The sequence below is a fragment of the Triticum urartu genome, chromosome 5 (assembly GCF_003073215.2).
Source record: "Triticum urartu cultivar G1812 chromosome 5, Tu2.1, whole genome shotgun sequence".
NCBI classification, from domain to species: Eukaryota; Viridiplantae; Streptophyta; class Magnoliopsida; order Poales; family Poaceae; genus Triticum; species Triticum urartu.
Genome location: NC_053026.1, coordinates 610,687,960 through 610,699,216, shown reverse-complemented (window position 1 = coordinate 610,699,216; position 11,257 = coordinate 610,687,960). Strand labels below are relative to the sequence as shown.

Sequence of the window (11,257 nt, the reverse complement as noted above, 5' to 3'; positions counted from 1 at the left end):
GTCTTTAGCAGCATGACCGAGGCCATCAAGGAGGTGGTAACACCATCAAGGAGAGCAAGCATGTTGACATCCACCCTTCCCTGTACAACATCACCATGGACATGGCTGGCTTCAGTTAGGAAACTCTGATGGTGGTTCTTAGCCACCTGTTAGATAATAGGGCACATGTCATTGGGTTTGTTGGCATGGGGGCTGAACATGTGGTCCTCTGTCTTAGGATCTGGCTAGGCGAGCACTAGTACTAGTGCTTACCACTGCAGGGAAAAGACATATAGGTGGCCTTAAATTAGTGGTGGGTAACAAAAAGAACCCGCCACCACAATGGAACCATCACTGGTGGGCGAAAATACTTAATCGCCACAAGCAAACTCTTCCAAATTTGCCTGCATGATGAAATCTAACAGTGAGGGGTGCACAAAATCGCCCGCCATAAATAAATTTTGGAAACCCGCACAAAGAAATCAAATATCCAGAAGTTAGCTGCGGCGGGCCATAGTAGCCACCCGCCACACATAAGTTAGCTGTGACGGGCCATAGTAACCAACTGCCACACATAAAAGCGGTTTGTACAAGATGTGCACCAAATTTTTGCCGTAACGATCTCAAATTTTTACCACACCTTAGATGTGTCCAATGAAGATAGCATGCAAAGCTTCATCGGAGCCTGTGTGCCGCTATGAGAGAGTTATGCCCTATATAGTTGTCGGAAAGTCAATTAATGCCTCCAAAATAGAAAACCAACTCAAAAAGTGCTCAAATTTGATCATGGGGCTTTGGATGGGGTGTAGTAATCATAGAAAAGAGGTTAAAATGGTTTAGAAAAATGTTCTTGTGTGTGTAAGGCGGCGGTTTTCGTTCAAAACCCCGACACTTTGTGGGAGAGTGTTCGGCTTGTACACGATGTGCACTAGGTTTTTGCTGTAACGATCTCAATTTTTTACCACACCCATAAATGTGTCCAATGAAGATAGCATGCAAAGTTTCACCCCTTTCGGAGCTCATTTTTCCGCTATTTCGTGTCAAAGAGGGTTCTTCCCTATATAGTTGCTGGAAAGTCAATTAATGACTCGAAAATAGAGACCCGACTCAAAAAGTGATCAAATTTGATCATGGGGCTTTGGATGGGGTGTAGTAATCATAGGAAAAGTTTGAGGTTAAAGTGATTTAGAAAAATGTTGCTTTGTGTGTGCCGAAGAGGTTTCTGCCCATTTAATAGTGGTTGGCGATCTCTTACGCCTGTCGCTGCTGGGCATAGCAGCCACATGTATGGCCATTGATTGCACCCGCCGCTGCTATTCCTGCGTGGGTGGTTTCTCTTCCCCCCTCCCAAAACCATCTCTCTTGTGACACAAAAAAATTGGACCAAAAATTCAAATCATAACTCTCACCTCTCTCTCGTGGATGTCGCCCTAACCCCCCTTGATAACCCACAAGTATAGAGGATTGCAACAGTTTTAGTGGATAGAGTATTCAACCCAAATTTATTGATTCGACACAAGGGGGGTCAAAGAATATTTGTAAGTATTAGCAGCTGAGTTGACAATTCAACCACACCTGAAGATTAAATATCTACAACAAAGTTATCAGTAGCACAGTAATATTATAATTTTGATAGCAGTGGTAACGGTAACAGCAGTAGTAGTTGTAACAGTAGCAATATCAATAGTAACTTAGCAAGAACAATATATGAAAAACTCGTAGGCATTGGATCAGTGAATTCGTTGGATAATATTCATCATATAACAGTCATAACCTAGGTCAACACAGAACTAGCTCAAGTTCATAAATATAATGTAGGCATGTCTTCCGTAAATAGTCATATGTGCTTACGGAAAAGAACTTGCATGACATCTTTTGTCCTACCCTCCCATGGCAGCGGGGTCCATAAGAAAACTAAGGGGTATTAAGGCCTCCTTTTAATAGAGAAGCGAAACAAAACATTAACACATAGTGAATACATGAACTCCTCAAACTACGGTCAAGGCCGAAAATTATCCCAATTACTGTTACCCTGGGGTTTATGGATCATAACACGTAATAGGTGCATATGACTGATGTCTACTACACAACTTTATTCTTGTAGACTCGTGTTGGGCCTCCAAGCGTAGAGTTTTGTAGGACAGTAGCAATTTTCCCTCAAGTGGATGACCTAAGATTTATCAATCCGTGGGAGGTGTAGGATGAAGATGGTCTCTTTTAAACAACCCTGCAACCAAATAATAAAAAGTCTCTTGTGTCCCCAACACACCAAATACAATGGTAAATTATATAGGTGCACTAGTTCGATGAAGAGATGGTGATACAAGTGTAGTAATGATAGTAGATATTGATTTTTGTAATAGAAACAAATAAAAACAGCAAGGTAGCAATTGATAAAACGGAGCACAAACGGTATTGCAATGCTTGAAAATGAGGCCTAGGGTCCGTACTTTTGCTACTGCAATCTCTCAACAATGCTAATATAATTGGATCATATAACCATCCCTCAAAGTGCGATGAAGAATCATTCCAAAGTTCCTATCTAGCGGAGAACATAAGAAGAAATTATATGTAGGGTACGAAACCACCTCGAAGCTATTCTTTCCGATCGATCTATCCAAGAGTTCGTACTAAAATAACACCAAATAATTTCAGATTCATAATACTAATCCAACACAAAGAACCTCAAAGAGTGCTCCAGGATTTCTACCAGAGAAACAAAGACAAGAACGTGCATCAACCCCTATGCATAGATTACCCCAATGTCACCTCGGGAATCCGCGAGTTGAGTGCCAAAACATATATCAAGTGAATCAATATGATACCCCATTGTCACCACGGATATTCATAGCAAGACATACATCAAGTGTTCTCAAACCCATAAAAGTATTCAATCCGATAAAACGAAATCTCAAAGGGAAAACTCAATTCACAACAAGATAGAAAGGGGAAAACACCATATGTCCAACTATATTAACAATGCCCGCGATGCATCAAGATCGTGCCATCTCAAGAACACGAGAGAGAGAGAGAGAGAGAGAGAGATTAAACACACAGCTACTGGTAGAAATCCTCAGCCCCGAGGGTGGACTACTCCCTCCTCATCATGGTGGCTGCCGGGATGATGAAGGATGATTCCCCCCTCCGGCAGGGTGTCGGAACAGGATCTAGATTGGTTTCTCGTGGCTACAAAGACTTGCGGCGGGGGAACTTCTGATCTAGGGTCTCCGTGAGGGTTTTTGGAATATTTGACGATTTATAGGGCGAAGAGGGGGTGCGGGAGGCCACCGAGGTGGGCACAACCCACCGGGGCGCGTCTGGGGGCCCAAGCGCGCCCTGGTGGGTTTTGCCCCCCCTCGGGGCACCCCCAGGTGCTGCTCTGGCCCATTGGATGTCTCCTGGTCCATAAAAACCACAACAAGTTTTGCGGTGTTTGGACTCCGTTTGATATTGAAACAACAACTGACACTGGGCATTGGGTCAATAGGTTAGTCCAAAAAATGATATAAAGTTGCTATAAAATGATTGTTAAACACCCAAGAATGATAATATAACAGCATGGATACTTCATAAATTATAGATACGTTAGAGACGTATCAATGACTTGCAAGATTGGATCAGAACATAGATATAGTGGTGAAAACATAACGGTTCAGATCTGAAATCATGGCTCTCGAGCCCTAGTGACAAGCATTAAGCACCGCAAAGTCATAGTAACATCAATCTCAGAACATAGTGGATACTAGGGATCAAGCCCTAAGAAAACTAACTCGATTACATGATGAATCTCATCCAACTCCTCACCGACCAGCGAGCCTACGAAGGAATTACTCACCCCCGGTGGGGAGCATCATAGAATTGATGATGGAGACTGGTTGGTGATGACGAAGACCGAAGTCCCTCTCTCCGGAGCCCCGAACGGGCTCCAGATCTGGTCTCCCGATAAAGAACAGGAGGTGGCGGCGGCTCCATATCATAAAACGCGGTGAAACTTCCTCTCCTATTTTTCTGAAAAAATAGGATTTTATAGCATCGGGGTTAGGGTCAGCGGAGCCCCGAGGGCCCCACCACCCACCAGGGCGCCAGAGGGGGGCGCCCTGGTGTCTTGTGGGCAGTCAGGGCACCCCCTCCGATGGGTCTTGGTTCCAATATTTTTTTATTCCAAAATAATTCTTTAAAAAGTTTCGTCAAAATCCGAATTTTTTTATTTCTGCACAAAAACAACACCATGATAGTTCTGCTGAAAACGGCGTCAGTCTGGGTTAGTTTCATTCAAATCATGCAAATTAAAGTCCAAAACAAGAGCAAAAGCGTTAGAAAAAATAGATACGATGAAGACGTATCAGCGGTGTACAAGTAACTAAATGTGTAGATTCACATATGTATAGAATTTAGATATGAACATTTATAATATATTCACATGTTTATCATAAATCACTTTTGGAGCTCGGCCTCCAGTTAGGCCTCCAAATTCAAATTTGAAATTCCATCGAAATTCATATTTTTACATTTTAAAAAATGCTGAAAAAAATTACAGCTATACATGAAGGCATAACATACATATGTGTAAATTTTTAGTTCAAAATACATTGAAATGACGGCTGTGCAAAAAAGACAAATCTGGGGCTATTTAACACATGATACTATTATTCTCCCAAGTCATGAATTTGTCTTTTTTATACAGGTTGCAACTCAAGGTATTTCTTCATGAATTTTTACACACATGTGGGTTACATCCTTGCATACGTGCATATTTTTTCAGAATTTTTTGAATCATAAAAGTTTGAATTTGAATTTTTCAATAATAAAGGCCTCCATGGAGCTCGGCGTCCAAAACGCCTCTCTCCATGTTTATAGACTATACATGAATTTTACATTTGATTCGTATGCTTATATATAGATTAGATTCGCATATTTATAGATTCACATATGATTAATTTATGAAATTACGGCAAAACGTCTATTCACATATAGATGAAATTTTGATCCAGATTTACATATAGATGAACTTTGTTCTCACATGCATATTCATCTCTTATCCGTATGTAGTATTCACATGCATATTTATTTGGAGTTATCAAACCATGCAAGACTTCAAAAAAGTGTTAAAATAAAAAAACAAGAAATTCCAAATATTTTTTCGGTGGAAGATGGTTTCTTTTACACAGTACAGACCCAAACACTTCCCAATTCTTTGTTAATAGTAATTAATAATTCAGTAATTGTGAAACTGGTCAAAGGTGGGTGAAAATTTTAAAAATAGGAAGGACGCCATTAAGGACAGCGTCCAGCTCTGGATGCTACTGTAGACAGCGTCCAGGCCTGGACGCTATGGCAAGCAACGTCCACACGCACACACGCGCATACACTCACCCCTATGAACGCACATACGCACACTCTATCCCTATGAGCACCTCCGAAAGACTAAGCCGACATATGATCTTGAAATTTACGAAGTCATCATAGACACCTCATCGTTGACGAGAACGTCTCCTCTCCTTCCACTAAATGCGCATCGCTGAAAATCATGTAATAAATCCAGGAATAAATGCGAGCACCAGGACTTGACCCTGATGGACTGAGGATATCACAGTCCCTCTAACCATCTAACCACAGGTTGGTTCACCATGAAATATGTGTTAGTGCGTAGGGTTCACGCCAAATTTTAGTCCATTTGTATATCTGAGCAGCTCTTAGAAAAAAACAAAATTGAGGTATGTCAAAAAGTTTACTGTTTGTGCACCAAAATGCGATGAAATTTGGAGCTGAACTCACACACTAAAATATCTATTCCCTCCGTAAACTAATATAAGAGCGTTCTTATATTAGTTTACAGAGGGAGTATCACGCAGAAAAAAAGTCAGAATTTTATAAATTTAGTTTATTTTTCTTCAACTGGGGAGCCGAAATGGATATTCGTTTATTTTGTCCACATACCCATGCTAAAAGTGTTGTTCTGTATGTTGAATTGAACGCAGTGCTGCTGAATCTGTTTACAGTCGCTGCAGTTTGGTGTTATTTTGCTGCTGTTTCCCTACTTTCAGTTAGCTCTGTTTTTTAGCTAATGGCAGTGCGTGGGGGCTGTCCCCTCCCCTGCAACTGCACAAGAACTGTTAGTAATGAAATTGGGAGCTCAAGACACAGCTGTCATTTCAACGATCTCTAAACGCATCATACATACTACTCCCTCTGTTCAATAATCTACTAGTGCGTATAGATTTTTTGAGTTGTCACTGCATTATGGAACCGAGGGAGTACATCTAACTCGCTTCCAACGTGTAACCGGCCTCAGACTATCTTGGCTGACAGCGAAGCTATGTCGTCCACGCATTCGTAGAGGTCTTTCTTCATCTCGGCAGTCGACTGTTCCACAAACTCCTTGTACTCCGCGATTGAATCGATGAGCTTAAGCAGCTCCCTCGCGCACATCTGGGTTTCTTCGTCGGTCTCCCTCAATGCGGCCTGGAGACCCTCTTCGGAGTTCTGCCGAATCACAACAATGATGTAAATAATTTATCTGATGGTGGTACGTGTGTCGTGCTACAGGAACAGAGCAAATTAAAAGACCATGTTACCTTCAAAAACTCCTCTGCCTCCTTCTCAACAGTGCTCATGTGATGTTCCTTTTTCTCTAGCTCGTCTTTCAATTTTCTAGCATCGACTGCGCAGCGTGAAACGTGATTCTGGATTTCACGATCCAGTGAATCCAGCTGACCAGTCATCTGGGAACAGAAACCACAATGTAAATGAAATATAACTACTAGTACCGGTGATGCCTTTCAGGGCATGTGCAGTAGTCGAGAAGGCAACCTTCTCTTAAGCTTCCATGTCATTTAAAGATGATAATTCGAACATGTTAGACAACAGATTATCTCTTTATGTTGTTTCTAGCAAGTAATATTTGCATGCCCCTAAAATTATGTAGCGATAACTAAATAAGACCAAGATATGGCATCTGACTCCATCGATAAAAACATCTTAAGCGCTGAGAGAACATCTCTTAGTTAAGAGAAGGCACACCCTTCTTTTCACTTCTCTCTTCCAACTCAGCAATTATCCTACGTGGCAGGGGCATTACCAAGAGAAGACTGACATCACCCCATTACACATGCCCTTAGGACACTGGTTCCCCAGCAGTTGGAGCAGAGAAATAAAACAAACCACAGTACCAGCAATATAGCAAGTTTTCTACCATAAAATGCAGGTCAACGGAACGTTGTAACCAATTAGTATCTTCATTCAGGAACATAAGTAACGCATCTCCAACTTTGACAACTGATGTTTATAATTTGGATTGGCAGAGTGAAAACAGTATGATTAGGTTTGCCATGAAAATATTTACTAAAATTATAGTCTTATGACTCTTTGCTAACTTATTCATATGAAAACTAAGGACCAAAAATGCACGCTAGAGACAATGTCAAAAGTCAAAACACAAAATAACATGTATTGTTGAACTGAGGGAGTATAAGACAAGGAAGTAAGCCATTGGCCAGTGTTGACTTGAGATTTTAAATAAAAAAAGAGTTCACTTGAGTACTTTTTCCATGATGCACAGCACATAACTAATAAGCCAACGATTTTCTACACTGTAATGAGTACTAAATTCATGACATTTTTAGACTAGTGGACTAATTTTATCAACCCATACTACAGAATCTCCATTTTGCCAGGATTGTAGACAAGTTTCGCAAAAAAATTATACAGAAAGAATTTCCATTTTGAAGCATGAGTTTAAAAAGTCAATCATAAACATACTAAGGGTTAAAAATGGACTTCAGGTATTTGCTTTACTTTTTCATGCTGTGATATATCATTTATAGTATAAGGTGACTGACCTCATTATGTTTAGCCTGTAGAACAGAAACATGACTCTTTTTCTCTTCCAGCATTTTAACAATTCCTTGCAACTGCTTTTGTAGATCAATTGACTCATCATGCTTTGAGATAATTAGCCGTTTAGTCTCATTAGCAAGAGCATTGAGCGCGGGCTTCAGGATGGTTTTGTAGGTGGTACCAAGGATCTCAGCCGGGGAGGATCCTTTTGCATTTACCTCGAACTGGAAATCAATACTGGGTTTCAACCTGCAAAATGGTACGGCAGTGTTTGACAGTAAGGCAACAAGCTCTACATATAAATTGAAGAAACAGAACTTGAAGAATAAACAACAAAACCACAATAAAATGATACTCTTATCTTTCTGAGATTTTGATCTTTGTTTGCTTCAGTCTGCCACTAACTAAGCACTGAGGGACAATACTTAGGAATACCGTGTTACACAAAATCTGTCCCAGCGATGTTTTCTTTTAATTGAAAAATGTTACTTAATTTTTATATTTCTCAATTATGAAGAATGCTATGATGCGAAACATATTAGAAGCTCTTTGTAAAGATGTATGTATCACAGCAATAACGAATTAATATATAAACATCTGATACAATGTAGCAATAGAGGGGCAGTATGAATGAAGTATAACTAAGTTTGCCTAAACATGTGTCCATCACCCAAAAGAAAGCTAAATTATCACATAGACTAAAAATAGTTACAACCTTGCTGGAAATGCTTTCACACATGAAGTCGTCGATTTGCAACATGATACTATGTTCAACAGAAGAACTAAAGAAATTATGATCAGGAAGAGTGGGTGAAGGGATTACACAGAGTTAAGCTACATGAACAATTGGAGGGAAAATGGGAGACAAAGTAAAACAAGGGCAAAAACATATCATGTCCTACAACTTTCCCGCACTTTCTGATGGACAACACTGCAAAGTTGGAACCGTCTCTATTCAGCTAATGTAAACTACTAGAGGACTGCCTCATGCACACTCTTATTTATTGTCTCAATCAGAAGCCTGTGTACGCACAGATCTTAATATCAAACGACTGATAGTATAATTATTGTTTTTGAACAGAAAGCAGTTTACTTAATCTAACCTGACATCTCAATGATAATCCAAGGAAAAATAAGGCTTTACCCTAAGCTATATAATTGCACATACAGCAGACTAGCAGAGTGTACTCTAGACCGTTAAGGAAACAAGCAGTAAAACAAGTTAAGAATGACAAACAACAAGGTAAAAGGTAAAATACAAAAGACACGAGACAAATTGCACAATCAAGAGAGCAATATCACAGGCTAAAGTACAATCTTGTAAACTGCATGACCGCATATCCTAAACAAAGCAAAAGATCATACAAAAAGAATTCTGACATTAAAAATTAGAGTGCTTAGGCATGAACAAAATTAGATGAGTCTCCAAATGAACTAATATTTGAACTATGGAGGTTAAGAAGACCAGACATATTGAACTATAGAGCACCATTTCAGCATTACAATAGATAGATGCTTCTTTAAGTTATATTTCTGCACAATAAATAAGAGAGTCATGGTTACTCAGTTAAGGTCAGTTTAAAGGTGCTTAGATAACAATCGAACCATTGGTGAAAGAATAAAAACATGGAGAAAAAAAATCGAAGAATCAGGAGATTCAAAGTTCTTTTGGGAATTCATACTTCCGGAGGGACTGGTTGCACAGCTCGGCAAGGCCCTCGATCTCCTCGAGCTTGCTGACAAGTGCAGCTTCAAGTTCCCACCCCTTCTCCTCCAGTACAGCATTTGCATTCTCCAACTTGGAGATATCATGCTCCACCGCTTGCATCTCCCTAGCCATCCTATCGACGTCCCTGACATTCACCACCTGCGTCTCCACCTGTTTCAGCAGCTCCTCATTCTCGGCCATCGTCTGCTGGCAATTCATCACCTTGGCCTCCAGCTCCTTCTCCTTCTCCACCAAGGCATCTTCCTTCTCCTTGATCTTGGTGGACCAGCTCTTCACCACCGCCTCGAACTTCTGAACGTCGGCAGTAAATGCATCCTTCTTCTCCTCCAGCGCCTTGAGGCGAGAGGGCGCCGAGATTTGCTTGCTCCGCTTGGCCTCGAGATCCTGGACCTCCTTCTCCAGGTCCTGAATGGCCACTCCCAACGCATCGACTTGGGCGCGGGCCTTGGAGTGGTAGTCGTCGTCGAGGGCAGCGACGGCGTCATCCTCGCCTGTGAGGAACAGGTAGTAGCTCTCGGTGATGTAGGTCATCAGGTCAGTGGAGGGGGGAGGGTTCGCGCCGAGGCCGTCGGTGGCGCGGCAGAGGAGGGTGAGCCAGTAGAGGACGGAGAGGAGCGGCGGCCAGGAGTGCGGGGTGCCGGGGGCCTTGAGGGCGGATCTGGTGACCTTGTAGGGGCATGCGAGGGAGCGGAGGAGGGCGAGGAGGTCGTCCTCCCAGGCGGCGCCCTTGAGGGGGTAGCGGAGGCGGTCGGCGAGGTGGTGGAAGGCGGCGACGATGTCCTTGGCGGGTGGGAGGGGCGGGCGGAGGTGGATGGCGGCGGGGACGAGGTAGGCGTTGACGGCGCGCAGGGCGGCGGCCTGGGAGGCGCGGTCGGAGAGGCTGGTGATGGGGGCGGCGTGGGAGGGCGCCGTGCCCATCGAGGAGACGCTGAAGGCGTCGGAGTCGCGGCGGGAGAAGGCGTGGTCGAGGTTCCGCGGGTAGAGCGGCTGGTCCGTCATCGGGGTGCGGTCGACGGCCGCCGAGGAGGTGGGGGCCTTCGGGTGGCGCCCGCCGCCGCGCCCGCGCCGCATTTCCGGTGCCGGAGTTGGGGTAGGGGTTTGGTCTGGAAATTCCGGGGTTTCTATTTGATTTGGGGACCAAGTGGAGAAAAATGCAGAACGCTATGCGGTTGGGAGGCCCTGGGCTGGGCTTTTACGTGGGCTACGTGGCCGAACTCGGAAACAAGGTTGGGCCGCTAGGCCCGTTAGGCCGGCCAGTTACTGTCCAGGTCGGACGTCTGACTCGGCCTCCAACCATCGCTTCCCATATATACTTCTCCACGCCCTTCCTGCCAAAAGGATTCGAGCCGAGCAAGGGGGGGTCGGCGTTGCCAGCCAGCCAGCCAGCCGTCCGCCATGGACACGGACGAGTTCCAAGCGGTGCTGGAGAGGATGCTCCATCTGCGGCTGGATTGCCCGCCGGACGGCGACGGGGCCACCGCTCCTCAGGACGCCCCGGCGCGGCCCGCCGCCGCGGACGACGACCACGCAAAAGTAAAACAATCGGCGGCTGAATGGACGGAGGTCCTGGTGGGCGAGATGGCGAGCGCCGCCTCCATGGACGACGCCCGGCGCCGCGCCGCAAAGATCCTCGAGGCCTTCGGGGGCGCCGTCTGCACTCCCGCCGGCCATGTCCTCGCCGATAAGGACCGGGAGCTGGCGAACATCCGGCGG

At 43.9% G+C, this 11,257-nt stretch overlaps 1 protein-coding gene across 1 annotated transcript; it reads right to left on the bottom strand.

Annotated features, from left to right (window-relative positions):
• Nucleotides 1-6,104: 6,104 nt before the first annotated feature.
• On the bottom strand, nt 6,105-10,675 carry LOC125511217 (kinetochore protein NDC80 homolog). The gene is made up of 4 exons (XM_048676538.1): nt 9,498-10,675; nt 7,818-8,064; nt 6,555-6,701; nt 6,105-6,462 (listed from the first exon to the last, which is right to left on the bottom strand). The coding sequence occupies exons 1-4, from the start codon at nt 10,613-10,615 to the stop codon at nt 6,268-6,270; spliced, it is 1,707 nt and encodes a 568-aa protein (XP_048532495.1). The 5' UTR covers nt 10,616-10,675; the 3' UTR covers nt 6,105-6,267.
• Nucleotides 10,676-11,257: the final 582 nt, after the last annotated feature.